Genomic DNA, 24,291 nt, shown 5'->3' with positions numbered 1-24,291 from the left:
CTCCCTTATCATACCTCTCCAAGTCAGACCATAACAGACCTTTGTATTTTGGGTGGTGGGGGTGGACGAGAGGTGCGGGTGGAGCTATGGGTGGTGGGGTCTGTATTAAACGAAGATGAAGTTAGCTGTCTGTGATTAATCGTTTTTGTGTCGTTATCAAATAACTTAATCTGGCTAGATTCCGTGCGTTGAAAACAAGAAAAACGGTTAACTTGCGTGGATATAAAATCCCACCCAGGTGAAGGGATATTTCACAAGGTAAATCTCAATTTCGGAATATGCTCACCCCACACAATAAAACACGCTGAATTACCAAGCTTTGCAGTAGGCGGCTATTTCCTTAGTCAAGTTAAAATTCAATGCTATAAGGAAAAGTAAGGGAAAATATCACTGTGACGAGTATTTTACTAGTATCTGTGGCTGTCAGATTTTTTTCATGTTGGTCTTGGGATTCCAGGAATTGAAATCAATCTAAAAGTGCATTTCCACAGAGAATTGATTTAAATTGATGGTGCTGTATTTCGGCTCACTGGCACATTGATCTCCGATACCTGTTGTCGCAGCTTGTGTTCTGTATTCTGCTATTTGAGTCACCTGACCTCTCTCGCCATAATCATCTCAGCTGATACCAGAACACACATCCGTAAAATCCCTGTCATCAGGTACATCAGATTCATTATGCATCTTGATGAGACAGGAGGATTGCGTGTCTATTTAACTTTTGTACTGGTCGTCGTTCTGAGTCTGAGAAACAGATCGCATTATGGAAATATACGTTTGAGGGGCGGCACATTTTCGGTAATTATTTTAAAGTAGTTCTTGAAATCGGCAATGTTACATTCCATGAAGGTGTCTTAGTTGTATTCCTCATCGGAACTGTCCGTAAAACTGGTCATCGGGTAATACCAGGCTCCAGGTGACTTGCGGCAGCTATCTTTATTCAGTGACTTAGTTTGTTTTGTAAACATATTTTAAACAGTTGAATATGAATTCAATCAGCTGATAAATTGAATGGTTAACATCACGCACATCCAATTAACATGATCGTGAGAATAAATAATTGTTAATCACGAGATTCCGGAGGCCTGTGTCCCAAAGATTTTCGTCATCCTTGGAATATTACCCACGTGTGCAATATGGGAGGATGTATTTTGTTTAATATCTTCATATGCGACCTGAGCTGGGAGTCAAGGACACGATGGCAAAAGGTCTAACTGAAAGTAGGTGAGGAAACAATGGACTCAGAAGCAAAACATATTCACCCTGGAGAGATTTTGAATGGGGCTTGGAATTTTGCAGACCTCCACCAGATGAATTTCAATATAGAGAAATGTGAAGTGGGGAAAATAATTCAGGAGGGTACTCATATTTCTATAGCGATGAGGTAATGTGGGTACAAAATGAAAAATGAGAAAAAAGGGGTGCTGTCTTATTCATTGATAATAAGTCGAAGATTTCTCAGTAATATTGGAAGCAGTGACTAATTCTAATGAGACTTTGGGTTCCTTTCAAGCGATCAACATCGAGGAGGAATAGAGTCATAACAGTGTCACTATTCAAGTCATCGGTAAATCCACACAGAGAATGCTGTGTGCAATTCTAATTATGATGTGGCGATGCCGGCGTTGGACTGGGGTAAGCACAGTAAGAAGTCTCACAACACCAGGTTAAAGTTCAACAGATTTATTTGGTAGTACAAGCCACAAGCTTTCAGAGCGCTGCCCCTTCATCAGGTGACTCACCTGATGGACTTTAACCTGGTGTTGTGAGACTTCTTACTGTATAATTCTAATTGCCATAAGACAACATATATCATTGATATTGAGAGGATTCTGAATAGGCCTTACGGAATGTGTAAGGATAGAGAGGTTGGAACATGAAGAACAATTATGCAAATTGAGCTTGCGCTAACTGCAAGTGAAAATGCTGACAGGCACCAGGATGTCTGCTTTTGGGACTCTAAATTTTTGCGGGTACCTTTCTCAGTGAATCAGTGGGTGTCTGATATCATTACTCCTCTGGAATTTACAGTAATCCTGATGTCCACACATTTACAGTAGAGAGGCTGGTTCCATCCAGCAACCTGTAAGCCAGTTCCAGCTAGCAGACTCGAGGCATGAGTGCAGACATCTTAATGGAGTCAGTTAAAGTCATATTTTCACTGAATGAAGACGAGACATTCCCCAGAATAAATTCTCACTGTGGCTCAGTGTTTAGCACTACTGCCTAAGAGCGCCAGGGACCCGGGTCAATAATTGTGCGGAATCTGCACGTTCTCTCCGTGTCTGCCTGGGTTTCGTCGGGTGCTCCACTTTCCCAAAGACGTGCTGGTTCGATGCATTGGCCTTTCTAAATTCTACCTCAGTGTACTCGAATAGGCACCGTAGTAAGGCGACTAATGGATTTGCAGAGTGACTTCATTGTAGTGTTAATGTAACCCTACCCGTGACACTAATAAATAAACTTAAACAATCCGATACAGTGTGGTAACTATAAGCTGACAGTCACTTACAAATCTGTTGAATTGGATGTTGTTCAGGGAGAGGAAAGTCCTGAAATCGTTCAGATCTCGTAAGTAATTTAATTTCTGCGTATACTGTGTCGGTGAATTAATAGTTCCTATACATCACTGTCTTACATCATTACAGTCCTATTAGTGTGTATAAGTCGATTTATTGTAGTAAATAGTCTTTAATAGTGCTGTACTCCGAATGGGCTGTCCACTGTTCTCGTTGGGTCGTGCACATTATTCCTCACACCATTCCTGTAAACACATTTATACACACCCATTTCCCGCTGCTTCAGGTTGGGACATCCTCTCAGATAACATCAGCCAGGTTCCTGACAACTGCAATCAGCTCCAAACTGTTGAATTTTCAACAACTTGTGTTATTACACCATTAGGCTCTCTGCTTACACTACTATTTACAGCTTCCTGAATGAGGTTTGTCTCGGCTTTTAATGACGGGCGAATTTGTACTTCTTAATTTACTGTCTGTAAGAATAGTGTAATGCAATTGGCTCTTTACAATGTTTGGCGACGTCACAGCAATGCACATCTGAATTTTTAAAGAATTATTCCGCAGAGGATCCGGTTGGCTGCGAGGCTGTCGTGCCGCTGACCACTATTGAATCTGCAGATTTAACGTTTACCCCTGCAGGTTTCGGGTCTTCATATCCCTGCTGCCGGATTCAGCTGTCCACGGAGACAGGCACCAGGAGTATAGGCGAGTCGCAGAAGTGACAGCCCGATTGAAGTCATCATTTGACGGAACGGCCGTTGAAATCCCTTCAGTCCTCCGCCGGGTGCTTTCCAAAGTTCTAAATGAATTTAAAGGATTTAAAAAATAATGTTAAACATCTCAGTTGCTTTCAGGGGTCTGCACACCTTTAACTTGATTTAAAGAACGCGAAAAGCGTTGAATTAAACCATTAAATACTGACAGTAAAATAAATGGGGAAGTACATTTTGGAGAATTGTTACCTTGGCCAAGCAGAAATGAATCATTTGATTGACTTCAGAACCTGTTGCATCGCAGAATGTGAATCAGAATAAATTGTTTCATAATGTAATGGATACAGATCTGAAAATTCGGCTTTGTGAACTTGAAACGAGGCATCGCCGCGTCTTCGGTAATGGAAGGTTGAAGTCGTCCAAGAAAAATCAACACCTTAGCCTGGAAAGAAATTGACAGGCAGTGATTGAAAGTAGAAGCGTGCCATTTATTTACAGGAGAACAAGTGCCGTAAAACTATCAATGATTTGGGCGTTCTGCCAGGACATGGATATGAATCCATGATATTTGAACAAAAAAATCTCAGTTTGATTGTAGAAAGTTAAAAGGCAATTGGATGTGTATGTTTCCTCATTTCATAAGTGTCGAAAAATCCAGTTGTTTGAAGATAGTGCCGCCCTTGACATCAACTGTAATCTCCACCTTCGTTGGCACAATGTGGACGTTTCAGTTTGTTTCTGTATCATTACGTTTGTCTCCATTAACTGTACAAAGGGTTTCAGAAGACAAGTTAGCAAGAAAATAAGGTTTTTTTCATTTATTGAGAAAATGGTTACCCATAATGCCTGGAGGCACTCAATGAACTGGGCGGTGTCACCTTCGTGTCTGACCTCACTGAGGTGCCTAGGTAACTATTGGGAACCAGTAGCGTGAGAGGAACCAGGGCTCAGACTAATGCTGGAACGTACAAACGATACGTCACTAACTGAGTGTTTGAACCATGTAAGAGAATGGAATATTTATTCATGTCATAAATATTTATAAACATTTCATTCTGACGGGTTCAGAGGTGTCCTTTGGCAGATAAGCTGGCGATGAGGAGGAACTTCTTCACTCAAAGGGTGGTGAATCTCTGGAATTCTCTGCCCGTTGAAGGGGCGAAAAACTGCAGCAGGCGACGGTGCAGAGGGACCTCGGGGTCCTTGTGCATGAGTCGCAAAAACCCAGCCTGCAGGTGCAGCAGGTGGTCAGGAAGGCCAATGGGATGCTGGCCTTCATAGCGAAGGGGATTGAATGTAAAAGTAGGGAGGTCTTGCTGCAGCTGTATAGGGCATTGGTGAGGCCGCAGCTGGAGTACTGTGTGCAGTTTTGGGCGCCGCACCTGCGCAAAGATATTTTGGCCTTGGAGGGAGTGCAGAGGAGGTTTACTAGGCTGATACCGGAGTTGAGGGGGTTGAGCTATGAGGAGAGGCTGAATAAACTAGGCTTGTACTCGTTGGAGTTTAGAAGAATGAGGGGAGATCTCATTGAGACGTATAAGATGATGAATGGGATGGATAGGATAGAGGTGGAGAGACTTTTCCCGCTCAAAAGAGACAGTAGGACTAGGGGGCACAGCCTCAAGATAAAGGGGGGGGGGCGTTTTAGAACGGAGTTGAGGAGGAACTTCTTCACTCAAAGGGTGGTGAATCTCTGGAATTCTCTACCCGTTGAAGTGGTGGAGGCTGCCTCGCTAAATATTTTCAAGAAGCTGGTTGATGTGTTTTTGATAAGAGAGGGGATTAAGGGTTATGGGGAGAGGGCGGGAATGTGGAACTGAGCCACGACAGATCAGCCATGATCTTATTGAATGGCGGGGCAGGCTCGAAGGGCTAGATGGCCTACTCCTGCTCCTATTTCTTATGTTCTTATGTTGTGAATGCCGTAAGAAATTCAATGCCTTGGAAGTTGAGCCTGGGCATGTATATGAATCCATGCTGTTCGTTATACAATTTAAATCTTAGGTTAAAAGGACACGTGATTTGAACTGTTCCTCATTGAAGATGTGGCAAATTTCCGTGGTTTCGAGATGGTGCTGACTTCTCACCAAATGTTGTGTCTAATTTTTATTCTCAGAGTGGGATTTTCCGTTTGCTTTAGTATGGTCAAAGCTGTCTCGAGTAACTGCAAAAAATGTATCAATATTTGCTTTCACAAGGAACGGTTGCCCAGAATGTCAGGGGGCACCGTTTGCCCAGGGGCTGTGTTATCCTCCTGAATGACCGCACTGAATACCGGGAATTTGTCCGGTAACTGTGGGGGGAGGGGGGCGGGGATCATTAACCCTCAAGTAGCTAGTGTTCATTCGAGTGTTATAATGCGCAAACGAGATATCACTAACTGAATGTTTAAACTGTGTGTGAGGAGGAACGTTTACTTCATCCGATGAATAATTGCAAATATTTTCCTCTGCTGGATTCACAGTTGTCCTTGGACATACCAGTAGGCCATGGTGGTGAGTTAGTGAAAGAGGTGCTGTAGGGGAAACAGGGGAGAGAGTTTCAAAGGAACGAGATGTCTAAACTGTGTTGGTGGAGGAAAAGCAGCATCGTCGAATGGAACAGGGGGATGTACAACCTGTGTGTGAAGGCAGGTGTAGCGGTGCAGTGAGTCGTGTTCGTTTTAAACATCCAAGTTCCTGAAAATGGGGCAATGTGTAAATACCAGGTCACGACTTTGAGGAACGCTGATGCCATGGCTTCAGTGGAAGGAAGTGCCACACCGCAGTCCAAACAGCAGGTGGCGAGGGTGCTGCATATTTGCAAGTCCATGTTCTGGGGAATTCATTAACATGTGGGAAATGTCAGACCCAGTTTGAGAAATCAGAAAGGTCAGCAGAATAAGAAGCCAGAAACTTGCTGCCCGAATGCGAGTTAAAGTCGATCGTGCCCCGCGCATGCGCGTCGGAACAACACGCAAGTCCCAGCGCATGCGCAGTCAAGGAGCACCAGTTTTGTACCTCTGATTGAGGTTTGCAAAGCTGCCGATATTGAAGCGTTGATGCGTTGATCCGATATTGAAGCGTTGCAATTGTGCCAAAACCTCCGTCACCTGCGCTGATGTTAAGTCAGTTTTTGCCCATATTTATTTGCACACTTATTCTTCGGTCCAGCTGCAGCGAGTAGAGGCAGCAGACATTCCATGGGTGATTGTTTTGCAAATTTTAAATAAAGATATTTAACATATTTGGAATACAAGGAAAGTAAGAGAAAGATTTTAAACATTTTGTCATGAGAATAATTCTAGGGCAAACACGTTCTTATATAACGAAGATAGAAAAAATTTCAGCATTTGGATGTCAGAATATATTTGCAACATTGTCTAACTCTATTGTAAGAGTCTCCCTGATTTAACGTTACAGGATACAGAATCTGGAGGCATTTTCCACCACCGCTGTAAAGCTGTGCTTTTTACTTTATACTTAACTGAAGTTCTTTTTGAGCCTTTGATGCAGGCGTGGAAGAGTAAGTCTATGTGTTAAAAGCAAATCTTCCCCCATTTTTTCCCTTATCCCACTCCCCAATTATCCCGCACCCTGCTTCTTCCATTCCTTATTTTCTCCCTCCACTTTTCTCCATCCTCCTTTTCCCCTCCTCCTTTTCCCCCTCCTGATTTCCTCCTCCCCAATTTTCCCCTCCCCACACTCACTCCTCCATTTCTCCCTCACCGTTCCCCTTCCCATTTTCCCGTCCCCATTTCCTCCTCTCCACCTTTACCGCTCCCTCTATTTACTCTCTCTCTCTTAACCCTCCCCCTTTTACCTCTCCCCTTATCCCTTCCCCTTTGCCCTCCCCTCACACATCCTCTCCTTCATCTCCCCATCCTACTTCATATCCCTTCCTTACCTCCTCGTTTAGAGACAACAGAACTGTTGTGTGATCGTGTGAAATATTTCTCTGCATGTTGATATAGAGACATGCATTTTGGAAGCAATCTGATAAGATGAGGCAATTAAACAACTAAGATGAGTCAGCTACTAAAGTAAGATATTTAGTTAAACGTTAATGTAGTATCAAAGTTTTCTTTTATAACATTAGTTCTGTTGATAAATGCGTCCCATTAAACTATGAGATTCTACGAATATTTTACTGAACATAACAAAACTTTTAAACATGGATTATGCAAACGCTTTGTAGAAACACACAGAACAATTAATTGTGAGAATCAGAAATCAATTGAGCAAGGTAGAAGAATGCTAATGATGAGCACATTTAGATTTTACAAGACCCAAAATCTGAACTCTGCTTTGCTCAATCTCATGGAAATCTTGGCCTGAAAAGTTCTGATCTCTCAGTTTCCCAATGAAATGTACAGTTTCAATGTTCTAAATTAAAACACAGGAACACTTATAAAACCTTTTGAAATAATATAATGCGGATTCAATTTTTTTCTATGCATGCTCTGCATTAAGTTAGATATTAATATAATGCTGATTTAAATAGTAGCTTCACAAATTTAGAACAAATAATCAAATCCGTTTATACATTAAATAATACTCCTCTTCAATCAGTACAAAATAAAAATTAATTCTTAAGTGAGCCAATAACAACAGCATCAACTACATACAATAAATACTTAAATATTAAAAATGCTTCAACATTGTAGGAGCTTTTCAGAGACCCATGTATTATGCTTGCTTTTACGTGAGGCATTTCTTTTTATTAATTACAGCTCAGTAAATATAAAGAACTCACAGAAACGCTAATTGTGTTTGAAGACATTCTTTGTTGTCCAGGCGTGTTCAACGTGGGTTGGAGAATTATGTGGGGAAGACCAAATTATTTAGAATTATATTGTTAGAGGTATTACATACATTTTTCAGAAATCATCTGCCTACTCTGTTCGTCCTAACCAGATAAGCCAATCGTGTTAGTATGAATTATTTGGCCAGTATCATTCAACCCTCATGTAGCATAAAAATACATATATCCATGGAGTCCAGGCGCCCTTGCCCACTGTCTCCTAACAGCCCTATATATATAAGTTCATAGCGTTCAAAAGTTCCTTTCCCACTGTGTACTACGGACTTTTTTTCATGGGAAAATTGTATTATTCCATTCATTTGTCTGTCTGGGATTGCTCGAACTATCTGATGCCCATGCTGAAAAGAGAGTCTTTTTCTACTTCACTTAGTGGCTGTAATGTTTTCAAAGAATTTGGTTCTTTTTACTCACCTACATCCCACCATGCCTTGGGGCAGTGTGTAGTTAGCCAAGCTATACAGAATATTAAAAAAAAAGTTTAAATTGTCTAACAGTGCTTATATGTGTTTCTATGCAAACAGTATCTTTATGGTTCCAGGTACTTTGTAATTTTTCTGTACAATACCCACTCTAAATTAGTTTATCTTAATCTATTTGTCTTTTAGTCTCAAGTTACCCTAAAACCCTCGAACAAATATACCTTTATAACAGCAGGGAAATCCTTCTGCTTTGAATGTAAAATTGCAAGTTCCAAAGCGGCCCTTGATGGACATTCCAAGTCTGCCGGCATCATTAGGGGATGTGGTGAGGACTCTTCTGCCTCACGCTGGTTCTTGGGGAAACGGTTTCGCAGCGGGAGGATGCACTTCCATTGGAAATTCGGACACAATTTCCCAGACCAAGTCAGCACCGAAAAATTCCTTGGCCCATAAATTCGAATGGCCAATGTACGATCTGTTAAAAATAGAAACAAATTGCATCCTCAGGCCTCTTGAGGAGCTGCGCCGAAACTACCGATGTACGCAACAGGCTGGAACACACAACAAAGTCATCTGACCAGGCCCCAGCGTATCGCAAGAGAGACGCTTCCTTATGACGCGGCCAGCACGGGAACGCCCTTTGAGGTCCGCGTTCCAAAAGGCAGTTTTGCACTGAAAACTGGTTCCTGCTCTCAGAAAAATACGTATTTATATTTGCATTTCAATTTTTTTTGCGATTTCTTTTACGTAGTTCATACAGATGGCTCACTCCAACCGTATTTTGTTAAATTTGTTTCAATTATTGAATATGAGTATTATTTAATATGTATAAATGAACAAATGTTTTATTGGTTTCAAGTTGTGAAAGTATTATTTAGAGTCGTAGAATCATAGCGGTGAATTTTCCCTTTCTTCCCACCACAGGAATCTTAATGTTTGAGGGGTGGAGATTAGAAAGACCGGTTCATCTCTGGCAGGATTTTCCAGTTTCGGGTAGGGCACAGCCGCATAATTCCGCCCACAGAAACTGCACTGATTCAATAAACATGGCTGAATGATTTAGTACTTACTTTTCCCTTGCACAGAAGAACTTTGAATTTAGGGAATGGGGCTGATCATTTTCATTGCTAGGGTGGTCGATAGTTCCATACTGGTAATTGTTTAAACCTGATGTTTTACCTTACTGCCTTAAGGTCGTGTGTCCTTTATTCCTTGTCAAGTTTGACTGCGATGCTAAAATCAAGTCATGTGATGCGTTTGTGTCCCAGAGTTCAGCACAGCACCGGGTTGGGTTGACATACTTCGACTGTGTGCACACTAATCTAAAACTAAGAATTCAACTGCAATTTCCCTACTACTGCGATGGTGAGGCTAAACATGGAGCATTGTGTGCAGTTTTGGTGTCCATATCTGAGGAAGGGTGTCCTTGCTATAGACGGTGTAAAGCAAAGGTTTACCAGGATGATTCCTGGGAGGGAAAGTCTGTCGTACGGGGACAGACTAAGTCGGTTAGGATTATAGTCACTGAATTTGGAAGAATGAGAAAGGATGTCAGGGAAAGTTATGAAATTCTAACAGGGTTAGGCAGGGTAGATTCAGAATGAATTTTCTCAGTGGTGGGGGAATCCAGAACTACGGGGTCAAAGTTTGAGAATAAGGGGTAAACCTTCGAGAACTGAGGTGAGGAGAACGTTCTTCACACAGAGGGTGGTGAATACGTGGAATTCACTACCATGGAATGTAATTGAGGCCAAAATGTTCTCTGATTGTAAGAATATATTTGATGTAGCTCTTGTGGCTAAAGGGATCCACGGATATGGGGGGAATGGGCATCCATTCAGGATTCAACAAGATATTGAATTGGATGATTAGCTATGGTCAGAATGAATGGTGGAACAGGCATGAAGGGCCCAATGGCCTACTGCTGCTCATTGTCTCTATGTTTCCTGATACCTCGACTCTCGACACTCTGTCGACCACTCCAAGGCAAACGCTCACAGCTTCAGGTGGCAGACTGAGGTTTCTGTATTTTCTTGTTTTAAGTTGTGCTTCTAATCTTTAGCTAAAGTTATGCTTACCTTTCATTGTTCAGAGTTTGTGTTCCGTTCAGCTCTTTTATTTATCTTTGTGTTGTTCATTGAAAATTTAGAATGGTACTTTTCTCTCTAATGTCTGAGCTTAATTCAACTCTGTCGTGCCTGTTCTTTAGTTGCTGTAGTCATTGTAACATATCGACAATAACATTATCAACTTAAATTTAATTAATGAAGTTGCAAAACGTTAAACATTTCAAAACATCGCGAATTAACAGAATGTTGCTGTCATGTTGAAGAACTAACATCTTTTCAACGAGCTTTTGATGATAAAATAAATGCTGGAAAATACACTTTGTTGTCTCATTTGTCATCACCTCCTCTGTACGATTTGACCTCCCTTTCCCAATCTTCCATATTTCAATAAACTAATCTTTAATTCGTTAAAAATTCAAAGAGTGGTGACCTCATTTACTCAGACTCTGATAGTAGGGCAACACAGTGTCCGAGGAATTAATGAAACTATATCTTTCCTTCATGTTCTGGCAAATTGTCTATCTCAGGTGTGCACTGTGACATAGTAGTTAGCACTGCTGCCTCAAAGCGCCAGGGACCCGGGTTCAATTGTAGACTCGGGTCACTATCAGTGTGAAGTTTTCATATTCCGCCGTGTCTGTTTGTGTTTTCGCTTGGTCTCCCTTCAAACTCTAAAAATGTGCAGTTTAACTTGGGTCATGCAAAATTACCCGTGACTGTCAGCACGACTAGCAGGGGTTACTGCGCCTGGGTGGAATTGTCGGCGCAAATTCGAAGGGCCAAATGGCCTCGTCCACATTGAGGAATTGTATGATTTCTCCACCGTGCCCGGGTCTTATACAACTACAGCAAGATTGTCTTATTCCTGTACTCTAATCCACTTACAGGAAGATAAATCTTATAATTTGCCTACTTGAGTCTATGTACTTGTACACTGCAGTCTCACTGAACATCGATATTTACAGGACCCGCTATTTACCGGAATACATTTGGAAGTAACCATGATAATGGTAAGCTTTTCAAGACATTGGAAGGTTCAGTTCAACAAATTCAAAGACAGAATAGAACAAGAAAATATTAGAAATACTCAACACAGCCTCTGTGGAGAAGAGTGGCTTACCTGATGAAGGAGCAGCGCTCCGAAAGCTGGTGATGCCAAATAAACCTGTTTGACTTTAACCTGGTGTTGTGAGACTTCTTACTTTTCCCACCCCAGTCCAACAACGGCATCTCCACATTTGTGGAGAAGGAAAGAGTTTACGTTTCAGGTCGATGTCCTTTCGTGAAACAAACTTTAGAAATGCTTTGCAGTTTTAGTCAAGTTTAATTATTGAAAGAAAATGAAGTTTCAGCTCTGTGGCGAAAAACTAGCTGCTTTAACAATCACTAAAAAGTAGCAGATTACAGTCACCGTCACAGGGTTTAGGAGCTAATCTGATTGGTTGCAATGAAAAGGTTAATTTGCATTCCAACACAAGGTAACACCTTCCTGGTGACAGGGGTTATTAAGAGAGAGAGAGATTCAGACAGTTAGCCCATCTTGTCAAATAACTGGCAGAACTCGCTACCTCAGCAAACTTTTCACAATGGCTGACTGGGTCCATGCGATCATTGTGTTCATTTTGAGCCTGGCGTGTGAGTATTTAAAACGTCGGGTCGATGTAAACGCGCGTTTTCGAGGACTACTTCGGTGATTTTTCAAACGGCAATTTTGTTCTGATATTAATTTGAGTAGCTTAACAATAATATTCGGAATCTCTTTTTCAGTTTCTAACGCGGCGATTACAGTCCGTCAACCGCCTTCGAAATCTACTTCTCTCGGAGGAACCGTCCAAATAAGTTGCACCTTGTCTGGCGCCAGTTTAGGAAGCAGCAACATATATTGGTACCAGCAGAAATCTGAAAATGCTCCCCGGTATCTGCTTTATCACTCTGTTGGAAGCAGAACTAGCAGAGCCCTGGGAGTTCCAGGCCGGTTTTCAGGTTCGGTATCCGGTAACACGGGAACTTTAAGTATCAGTCAAGTTGAATCGGAGGACGCCGCAGAGTATTACTGTGCTATATGGAAAAACAACGTGTACAACTTCGGAGGCGGAACCAAGCTAAGCGTTGGCAGTGAGTAAATTTCCTTCTGTTACATTGTTCAAAACTCGCTTCCGGTTAATAACAAAACATTCCCTCGGTATTATATTTTGAATAAATTGAAATGTTCTTTTAACAACACATCCATGAATTCAATTTACCCTATACAAAGCGACCCTGCAAGTAACGTTACTATCTGTCGCCTTCCAATTCGATAATGTTTTCTGATCTATCTGTCGGTCTGCATTGAGTTGTTTTAGCTCAGGCAGAATAACAACAGGCCGCAAAATTTCTTTACCATCAGATCAGTGGGGTGAACAAAGCGCTTTAATCTTAATGTGCCGTCAAATGACCTTACAGAGAAAGACAACATGTAGACCCCCAGTAATGCCAATAAAGGTCTCAACGGTTTAAAATCCCGCTCCGTAAAGACAAAATCACACTGCCTGTTGTTACAAGTAAAGAATGATCACTTGCGCCAGTTACTTGAACTGATTGACCTCGCGTTGAAATAGCCCCTTATAAATAACCCATCAAAAATAGCAAGAGAAACAGGAAGGCAAACAATGGACGGCAAATCAAACTGACTGTAACGCTCTGCATTAGGATCTCCTGCTAACTTTTCAAGTTTATTAATTAGTCACAAGTTTACACTGCAATGAAGTTACTGTGAAATTCCCCACGCCGCCACACTTCGGCGCCTGTTGGGATTAATGCACCGAACCAGCAAGTCTTTCCGAGTGAAAGGAAGCCGGAGCACCCGGAAAAAACCGATGTAGACACAGGGAAAAACATGCAAACTCCTCACAGGCAGTGACCCGAGGCGGGAATCGAACCCGGTTGCCTGACGCTTTGAAGGAGTCATGCGAACCACTGTGCCATGGTGCCGCCCCTTTTCAGATGGAATTATTGCTACATTGAATATCCCGGATTTGATTTGAACTGCGATTCAACCCGGAGTGTTGATTTGAACAGACAATGCCGGATGATTGGCCGCTCATGAGGAAACACTTTCTATTGGACATTGTTTAATTGCAAAGCTTTGAATGCACACGACCCCTGTAAGTTAGGCCTGTGTACTTCTCCGCTGAAGCGTATGCTGGGTTGTAAGTAAAATAGGGAATCACTTATTGGTCTTCTCTGTAATGAATGAAACATGACCAAGTTTCACGACAGCTCAGAGTCTTTTTAAAACTAACATTGTGTGAACATGTTACTTTATTAAATTTTAATCATTGAGTTCCAACATTCACATTGCCAGATTGCCCTGTGTATTGAGCATGCGCCCCACAGGAATCTCCAATCACTTCAGCTGTTGAAATCTGATCTGAGTTTGCTACTTATTTCGAGGCAGAGACCCGTAATCAGAGAAGGCAGAATGTGACCCAGTGTAACAATTCCACCATAGTAATGCTATTAATCATATTTAAAACTGACCTCTTCCACTAATTATGCAGTCGAACTCGTCCACTATAAGAAGATAAGACTGTCTCTTAGCTCGAAAGCTCGCTCAGAAAGTTGCATCAATACAGCACCTCCACACCAGCAGTATGAGAGCGGATTGCAACTTGGCCCAGAGTGTAACTCGGTGGTTGCTGGGTCGATAAAAGATTTTACATATCCCCGACTCCTACTTCTGTCAACCTCAATGTAAACGTATCTGACCAGATATCACCATTGTTACTGTTGCAGAAAGTCAAGGTTTCCATCGTCCTCTCGAACAAAAGACGCACGTTTACGGACACAACCCGTACTAACATGTGGTTGAGTTTATTTCGTGGCTTTCATCGGAAAAATCTCGTAATATTTTTGTTAATGAGATCCGCAAAATGATCTCTCCGGCCACTTTTTCCCCATAGACGGTAATGAGACCAATCACTGGTTAATCTGATTTCGCACAATGACGATAGCCTGACGGCACTTCCTCCAAAACTGTAACATTTATGTCCAACGATCTTGGTTTAATTCTAATCCAAAAGGAGTAACTACGGCCTGAGCCACTTTCCCTTCGCTGGACTGTCAGTCCAGATAGCGCGGTCAGTTCCCGTGTGGAGTTGAAACCGTCTGAGCCGAGAAGGGGGAACCCCCCAGGGTGAAATTGCCAGAGAAACTGTAACTACACTGCTCAGGATTATAACATAAAAGTTCATCAGTAAAAACATGATGGTAAAACTGATCAACATTTCTTCCCATCGGAACACAATAGAGCAAATTTAATGTAAGTTCAGTGTTTCTAATGTTATTTCGTATTTTACCTGGCAACGCAGATTCTCAACATGGACACACGGCAGCTAAAAAAACAGGGTTATTTTCAACAATTTATTATGAACCAAGATATCTTTAATGGCATTCTGGGAGACATTGCGAAATATAATGCGCATGTATTGAATTGTTGCCTATAAAATAGAACAGAGTCAACTCCACTTCAACCCCAGTCAGTCATTAAAAGTGAACTTCGCTTCTTAGATCCAAACGTCCCATCGATCTCCCTCCTTCGCCTTTCCTCGGATGAACACACAAAGTAAAGGGATTTATTTATTGTATTTAATGAATGACAGAAATTCGATCATATTGTTCGGTAAATTATAATGCGTCAAACAAATCAATTCCCTGACACTACTCAACCTATTTTGTTTTTAAACCAGTGCCGCAGCAACCATCTGTCTCCCTCCTCCCACCTTCACCGGATCAAATCGCAGCGAAGAACACGGCGACCCTGGTGTGTTTGGTGAGCGGTTTTAAACCGGGAGCTGCGGAGATTCAATGGACTGTAGATGGCAGCGTCAGAGGGAATGGGGTTGAGACCAGTCGGGTCCAGCAGGAGGCGGACAACACGTTCAGTGTGAGCAGTTATCTGACTCTGTCAGCCTCAGACTGGAACTCACACGAGCTTTACTCCTGTCTGGTCAAACACGAGACTCTAGCAAACCCGCTTCAAACAACCGTCTCCAGATCCAGCTGTGTGTAAATTCAGAAACTGCTCTTGACTCAGCTGCGAATGATTGTTCAATTCTGTTCATTGCTTTCATGTGACAAAAAGAGTAGAAATTGATCGTATTTCAGAAATTTAAGAAAATGACCACCGCGGCTGGAGCTTCGGGTTTTAACAGTTGCTTTTTTAAAAGGGTCTTCGATCGGAACATTGTCGGTGTTCAGTGAAACCTTGTTGTTTATCAATTTACATTTATGTACCTGATAATCATAATTAAAATGCAACAATCTGGTTATTGCATGTTAAGTGTCTACTTATTTTCAGACATTTAGACAAAGCCGTCCAATAAAATAATTAAGATCAAATGCAATACGATTCACGTATCTTTTAGTGCTATTTTCAAGATAAGTCAAATCTAACACTTTTCCGGCATTATTCAGCCTTACGTAACGTATGAGATTGGAAACCTTTTATTCTCAATTTTGGAATCTAAGCTATTGTTCGTACTCCCTGTTGGTGGGGTCACCGAGGTGACCGGGATTGCCCAAGCTTTAGACCATGCAAGACTCACGAAACCAGTATCTCTGTATTAAAGACGTAACTTCATTTAACCAATGGTCGCCAGGAGTTCGTCAAAGAGTTAAGTAGCTCTGACGTAGAGCAGCAAAACCTCTCCGATGAATCTAACATATGCAATCAAAAACAAATCAATCATATTTTTTCCCTTATGTATCATTTGAGCCTTTCAGTAAGTTTAAATCAATTATTTTCAAGATGTACAAATCAACAGTAGTCCACGTCAAATACATTATCCAACAAAATTCTACCCCTCAGCATAATGGTATTTAATTAGTCCGAGAAATTTGGAAGAAACTCCCGTCTTGGCTGTCTCCGCATCCTGGTTGCCGAGGTAACCGAAGACACTTCACCCAGAGTTCAAATGAACGCTGTCACGGGTTCCTTAAAGTTCACTGTACACCCAACCAACTTGACACTACGCCTGGACACCAGTCTATCGCGTCCAGACAATGAATAAACCTATTCATGATGTATGATTAAGTGGTTGATACGTTCCTTCCATCAGAAACTTTTACTGCTGAAACTTGTATGTTTCCAAGGCATAAAATTCTCTCGAAATTTGGCTTGCTGTAATGACTTTTATCATGGTGCCTTGCTGTAAAATGCTGCATGACTAACGTGAACAATATTGCTTAAAATCAACAACAATACATCCAAAATATCAGCATATGTGTTTTATAATCATAATCATTTGCTTCAATCCGGAGCTACATCTCATATGTACAAATTGTTTCTTGTTAGCTGATAAACTTACTTTAACAGACATTTAACTGAATGCTGCTGGTTCTGTCAGTGCCTTAATGTCTACTGGTTCAAAAATCTTGTACCCCACTCAGGGTTCCACTTATTACACTCTTTCATCAAATCTCAGAAACCTCTCTGTTATCGTGTTTAAAGCTCCTTGTATCTGACTTCACTCTGTTTCTCTGCTGATTTACACATTAAAATTATCTGGAAAAAAGACCCACCGCTGTTACAGAGTCTGGTGAAATACGATGTCGTAATAGTGAAAGGCTCTTTACCAATTACCTTTATGCATCCGATAATATTAATTAAAATGCAGTAAATCAAATCAATCAAAGCAATATGGTCATTGTATCTTCAGTTTTGGATCAGTGTTAGAATCTCCAAGTAAAGCTGATGAATAAATGGACTGACCTAAGATCAAATGCAATACTTATTTGCGTATCGCTTACTGATGAACAAAATTTGCCAAAACTAATACTTCATAGGGATTAGTAAGGATCATTCAGTAAACAAGGCGCAATTTTATCCGGAAACAAACTTCACCACTGTTACAGAGTCGGGTGAAATATTCAAAGTCATAGCACTTACCAGCACAGAAAGAAACCCTTTGGCCCACCGTGACTGCACCGACCATCACGCACCCTACCTATTGTAATCCCATTTCCATATACTGTACATTCAAAAGAGTTGTAAGATAGGAGTTTTGGAGTTTTCAGAGTTCAACAAAGGAAGACCAAGTAATTCATGAGGTCAGGGGAAAGATTTGACTAGCAAGACTCCTACGTACAGCTTGTAACTTCACCTAAACATATACAGATTATTCTATTCAGAGATAGAATTCGGGCAGGTGGGATTGGGTGCAATATATGAGCCTGAATTTGAATTGGTGAATGGTCAGAAAACAGGAAACAGGAAATATTGGTCATTATTGCGTTGGCGGCGTTTAAAAGAGTAGTCTTTTCATCGGACCAAAACTTATATCCCCACAATGTGCAGCATATTTATAATATTTCAGATTACTACGCACAGAGAGGCTGGCTAGGGTGAACGTTGGTCCCTTAGAGGATGAGAAGGGGGACTTAGTGGTAGGGGATGGGGATATGGCTGAGGCCCTGAATAACTTTTTTGTCTCTGTCTTCACGGAGGAGGACGTGAATAATTTGCCGGGTGTTAGAGATGGAAAGGTGGTAGGACTGGAGGGTCTTAATGACATTACTGTTACTAGAGAGGCGGTGCTCGACAGACTGGAGGGGCTGATTGTGGACAAGTCCCCAGGACCGGATGGAATGCATCCGAGGGTTCTGAAAGAAATGGCGGAGGTGATAGTGGATGCCTTGGTAGTTATTTTCCAGACGTCGCTGGATTCCGGGGAAGTGCCGGAAGATTGGAAAGCGGATAATGTTACGCCGTTGTTTAAGAAGGGTGCCAGGCAAAAGGCAGGGAATTATAGGCCGGTTAGTTTAACGTCTGTTGTAGGTAAAATGTTAGAATCCGTCATCAGGGAGGAAATAGCGAGGCATCTTGAGAGGAATTGCTTGATAGAGCAGACGCAGCACGGTTTCGTTAAAGGGAAGTCGAGTCTGACAAATTTACTGGAGTTCTATGAGGAGGTGTCTAGGGCGGTGGATAGAGGAGAGCCGGTGGATGTGGTCTTTCTGGGTTTTCAGAAGGCGTTTGACAAGGTACCTCACAGGAGGTTATTGCAGAAGGTCAGGGAGTTGGGGGTAGGGTGTTAGCGTGGATAGAGGATTGGTTGTCAAATAGGAGGCAGACAGTGGGAGTCAATGGGTGCTATTCGGATTGGCGGTTGGTGACTAGTGGAGTGCCTCAGGGGTCGGTGCTGGGGCCTCAGCTATTTACCATTTATATAGATGATCTGGAGGAGGGAACCGAGTGTAGGGTGTCGAAATTTGCTGATGACACCAAGATTGGAGGAAAGGCAAATTGTGCGGAGGGTGTGGAGAGTCTACTGAAGGATCTAGATAGGCTGGGTGAATGGGCCAGGAAATGGCAAATGGAATTTAATGTTGGCAAGTGCGAGGTGGTCCACTTTGGTAGGAATAATGGTAGGAAGGATTATCACTTACGTGGCGAAAAACTGCAGCAGGCGACTGTGTAGAGGGACCTTGGGGTCCTTGTGCATGAGTCGCAAAAACCCAGCTTGCAGGTGCAGCAGGTGATCAGGAAGGCGAATGGGATGCTGGCCTTCATAGCGAGGGGGATTGAATATAAAAGTAGGGAGGTCTTGCTGCGGCTGTACAGGGCATTGGTGAGGCCGCAGCTGGAGTACTGTGTGCAGTTTTGGGCGCCGTATTTACGCAAGGATATTTTGGCCTTGGAGAGAGTGCAGAGGAGGTTTACTAGGCTGATGCCGGAGTTGAGGGGGTTGAGCTATGAGGAGAGGCTGAATAAAATAGGCTTGTACTCGTTAGAGTTCAGAAGAATGAGGGGAGATCTCATTGAGACGTATAAGATGATGAATGGGATGGATAGGATAGAGGTGGAGAGACTCTTCCCGCTCAGAAAGGATAATAGGACTAGGGGGCACAGCCTCAAGATAAAGGGGGGGGCGGTTTAGAACGGAGTTGAGGAGGAACTTCTTCACTCAAAGGGTGGTGAATCTCTGGAATTCTCTGCCCGTTGAAGTGGTGGAGGCTACCTCGCTAAATATTTTTAAGACGCGGGTTGATGGGTTTTTGATAAGAGAGGGGATTAAGGGTTATGGGGAGAGGGCGGGAATGTGGAACTGAGCCACGACAGATCAGCCATGATCTTATTGAATGGCGGGGCAGGCTCGAAGGGCTAGATGGCCTACTCCTGCTCCTATTTCTTATGTTCTTATGAATCGCAGTCACTGTGTTTATTCAAACCGGAGATTTATTTTGACTTGTTAAGCTAATTATCGAATTTGGGGGTAGTGCAGGAAGGTGGTCTTGAGGTAGATGATCTGTTCATGACCTTGCTGAATGGCACAACAGACTCGAAAGGCAAAAGGCCATCTTCCTGCTCCTCTTTCTTATGTTCTTATGTCCAGCTGTTAAGTGTTTTCTGGTGTTGATGACCGACGAAGGGAATAGGAAGTAATTTAGTTTTTATTCGGCTTGACCCTCGTTGACCAATCACGAGATGAAGAAGCTTGCGAAAGCCAGGTTAACAACTGTCAGTGCAAGACTTTAATAGAAACAATGCAAGGTTTCAATCCATCCTTTGCTTGAGCCTGTGGCTGCTGATTTTGGCTTCATCACAGATATCCACATTCAATTGCACAGCCTGTTAGCCAATGCGCCGTTTGACCAAGCACGGTTCTGAAACCTGCAAACTTGCTCTATCTCCTGTGCCAGCTGAAGAACTCTGTCTAGGTTCCACTAATGACGGTACAGCCATTTCGCAATTAGATTGACCAATTCCATAGGCATTAGACAAAGAAAATTAAACCTGGTACATTGTTTCCTGGCCACTGAAACGAATTTACAACATTTCGACAGAATTGCATTCTTTAATCATGCCATTCTATTGACTATGACATCCTTCAGAAGAGACATGAAACCGTGTCTCCCTTTTGTACCCCATGTAGATGTGGTTTTTATTGAAAGAACAGTACAGCACAGGAACAGGCCCTTCGGCCCAACAAGTCTGTGCCGATACAGATGCCTCTCGTACCTAATATTTTCTTGCCTCTACGTGGTTCGTATCACTCCATTAAAGAAAATAAATCCATGAAATCAATCCATGGAAGTATTCGGAAAACAATTTCCCTTCAATGAACATCACTGGAAATGATTATGCTGTGATGATCTTTCTGCTTGTGGAAGTGAGATGTGCACAGATATTTTTGCCCTGATCCCTATCACAACAGTGACTACACTTCAAAACTATTCCACTGACTGTGAAGAGCCTCAGGACATCCTGATATCGTGAAAGGCGCCATGTAATTGTAATGGGGAGAATTGTCAGGAGGAGAATTGTCAGAGGAAAGATGAGTTGAGTGGGATTTCACGGATCTCCCTCCCAAAGCGCCAGTCAGTCTTGATCGGCTGAGCCGCCTCCTTCTGTATGTACTACTGCACCATGATTGCAAATGATGAGTTTGAGGGATGGACGGAATTGTGAGAGAGGAAGCGTCCAAAAACGTGTTTCTTTTTCCGTGGAAGAATCAGGGGAAAGGAATCCATGATCGCCTCATACTCCTGAATGGTCTCTAAATAAAGGATTGTGTTCATTTCAATTAATTTCTGGAACCAACTTCTTCGAATTTTCCAATGCGCCGTTAAGGAACAGACTCCACTTCGAGCAGTGCATGAACTGGACCCAGACTGATTCAGTTTCATGGATATGCCCAACACGTGACCTCTCCTCTTCCCAGGTCCTGATATCTGCGCGCATTTGACACTCAATTCTCTGTAAATAACGCGCTTCCCAAATGAGGGCAAATGATGGCCAAACAGCCGTAAAAACCCAATAGGAGCGCATTGTTTTTCATCCATTGGTGGGACACGGACGTCGCTGGGCGGCCAGCACTTATTGCCTATCCCTAGTTGCCCTTGATCAGAGGGCTGTTGCTGTGGCTCTTGTGTCACATTGAGGCCAGACCAGGCAAGGACGGCAGATTTCCTTCCCTAAAGGTACGTTAGTGAACCAGATGGGATTTTGCCGACAATCGTTTCATGGTTCTCAATCCCAGATTTTTTTATTTGCAACAGCTGCCGTTGCCGAATTCGAATCTCTGGCCACAGGACATCAGCTGGCTTTCTGGATTAATAGTGTAGCGATAATAGCACTCGGCCATCGATCCACAGCCTAATCATTTGCTTTCACAAAATCTTACTTTAGGAAGTTGCAGGAGCTCTGGCAGAAATATCCGAGAAAATGCTGAATACTGGGGCGGTATCTGGACACGGGACATAAGCAGATTAACTCTTTTAATAGCAGCAAAATTGATTCATGGAAACACATGTGGTGAGTCTGCCGCCCATTGGGTGAAAAAATCGGGAAACATTTATTAGAAATAATATCATCGAGCATCTGTACAGAAAGCAGATCTACAAAGATAGGACATTTGAGTCATGACCGAGAATTCATTCACCTAAATTGTTGTGTTTCTTTGGTAAAGAGCCATGATAGTTGGAAAGTCTGGTACTTGGATTTCAGAGAGACATTTGATAAAGATCCTGCGGAAAGATTGGTACTGGAATTGAAGAATGCAGTAACGACTGGAAATATGTTACAATGGATAGTCTTACAGCCACTTGAAGAGGGGATGCACACGACTCCCCTATCAGACCTCTCCAAATCTGACCATAACAGACTTTTCGGTTTTGGGGCTGGAAGGGCGGGGAGGGGGGGAGGTGGGGTGGGGGTTGGTGGGTGGTGCGGGGGAGGTGGAGCTGCTGCGGGTGGTGACCGCCGTATAAAATGAAGATGAAGTTAGCAGTCTGCCCTTAAACGTTTACATGTCGTTATCAAATCACTTAATCTGGATAGGCTCCATGCGTTTAAAGCAGGAAAAAAGGTTAACTTGCGTGGATATAAAAACCCACCCAGGTAAAGTGATGGACTATTTCACAAGATAACTCTCAATTTCGGAATATGATCACCTACACAGGAAAACACGTCGAATGACCAAGCTTTGCAGTAGTTCGCTGTTTCCTTAGCCAAATTAAAATTCAATGACAAAAGGAAAAGTAAAGCAAAAGTTCACTGAGATGGGTATTTGACTGGCATCTGTGGCAGATTTTCTTCATGCTGGTGTTGGGACTGCAGGAATTGAAGTTCATATAAAAGTGCATTTCCACAGGGAATTTATTTTAAAATTGTCATCCGTCTTTTCCTAAAGCTGATGATTTTCCCACCCGCTCTTTCTTTCATTGTATAAGCACTGCCTCTGTGCTTAAGCTGTAACAGAGAGAAAACCTTAACTGTGGAGAGAAGAGGGGTGGTCAGTCCCAGCTCGCAGACTCGAAGCATGAGTGCAGACATCTTTGTGGAGGCAGTTAAAGTCATATTTTCAATTCTCCAGAATAAGTTCTCAAACTGGCTCAGTATTTTTCACTACTGCCTCACAGCGCCAGGGACCCGGGTCACTAATTGTGCAGAATCTGCACTTTCTCTCCGTGTCTGCGTGGGTTTCCTCGGGTGCTCCATTTTCCGTCCACCGTCCCAAAGATGTGCTGCTTTGGTGCATTGGCCATTCTATATTCTACCTCAGTGTACCCGAATAGGCACTGGCGTATGGCAACCAACGGATTTGCAGAGTGACTTCATTGCAGAGTTAATGTAAGCCTATTTGTGACACTAATAAATAAACTTAAACAATCGAATACAGTGTAGTAACCATAAGCTGGCATTCACTTATAAATCTACTGAATTGGATGTTGTTCAGGGAGAGGAAAGTTCTGAAATTGTTCAGATCTCGTAAGTAGTCTAACCTCAGCCTATAGTGCGTGTGTGAGTTTAGTAGTTCCTACATTTCACTGTTGTCGATCGTTACAGTGCTATTAGTGTATATATGTCGTTTTTCTAGTATGTATTAGTGTTGCACTCCGACCGGGCTGTCCACTGTTCTCGTTGGGTCTTGCACATTATTCCTCACACCGATCCGGTAAACACATTTATGCACACCCATTTCCCGGTGCTTCAGGTTGGGACATCTTCGCAGGTAACATCAGCCGGGTTCCTGGCAACTGCAATCAGCTCCAGACTATTGAATTCTCAAGAACTTGTGTTGCTACACCATTAGGCTCTCTGCTTAAACTGCTTTATATATCTTCCTGAATGAGGTTTGTCTCGGCTTTTAATGACGGGCGAGTTTGTACTTCTTAATTTATTGTCTGTAAAAATACTGTAATGCAGTTAGCTCCTTACAATGCTTGGTGACATCACAGCAATGCGAATCGTAAGTATCGCATTAATATTCACCCAGAGGATCCGCGCAGACACGGAGAGAAAGCGCAGATTCTGCACAATTTGTGACCCGGGTCCCTGGCGCTGTGCCGCTGACCAGTATTGAATCTGCTGCCTTGACGTTTACCACTGCAGGTTTCAGGTCTTCATCTCCCTGCTGCCGGACTCAGCTGTCTACGGAGACAGGCACCAGGAGTATAGGCGAGTCTCAGAAGTGGCAGCCCGATTGAAGTCATCATTTGACAGAAAGGCCGTTGAAATCCCTTCAGTCCTCCGCCGGGCGCTTTCCAAAGTTCTAAATGAATTTAAAGGATTTCAAAAATAATTTAAAACATTTCAGTTGTTTTCATGGGTCTGCACACGGTTAACATAATTTGAAGACCTTGGAAAGCGTTAAATTAAACTATCAAATGCTTACAGTAAAATAAATGGGGGAAGTTCATTTTAGAGAATTGTTACCTTAGCCAAGTAGAAATCAATCATTTAACTGACTTCAAAACGTGTTGCATCGTAGAATGTGAATCA

General features: G+C 42.6%; 1 protein-coding gene across 1 annotated transcript; it reads left to right on the top strand.

Moving 5' to 3' along the window:
- The first annotated feature begins 1,379 nt into the window (after positions 1–1,379).
- On the top strand, positions 1,380–15,873 carry LOC145356197 (immunoglobulin lambda-1 light chain-like). The gene is made up of 5 exons (XM_080208806.1): positions 1,380–1,384; positions 3,162–3,306; positions 9,651–9,822; positions 12,294–12,641; positions 15,254–15,873. The coding sequence occupies exons 1-5, from the start codon at positions 1,380–1,382 to the stop codon at positions 15,574–15,576; spliced, it is 993 nt and encodes a 330-aa protein (XP_080064932.1). The 3' UTR covers positions 15,577–15,873.
- The last annotated feature ends 8,418 nt before the right edge of the window (positions 15,874–24,291 follow it).

Source organism: Carcharhinus amblyrhynchos, chromosome 20 (assembly GCF_965287045.1).
Source record: "Carcharhinus amblyrhynchos chromosome 20, sCarAmb.v2.hapA, whole genome shotgun sequence".
Taxonomy (NCBI): domain Eukaryota; kingdom Metazoa; phylum Chordata; class Chondrichthyes; order Carcharhiniformes; family Carcharhinidae; genus Carcharhinus; species Carcharhinus amblyrhynchos.
This window is presented reverse-complemented; position numbering and strand designations above follow the sequence as displayed.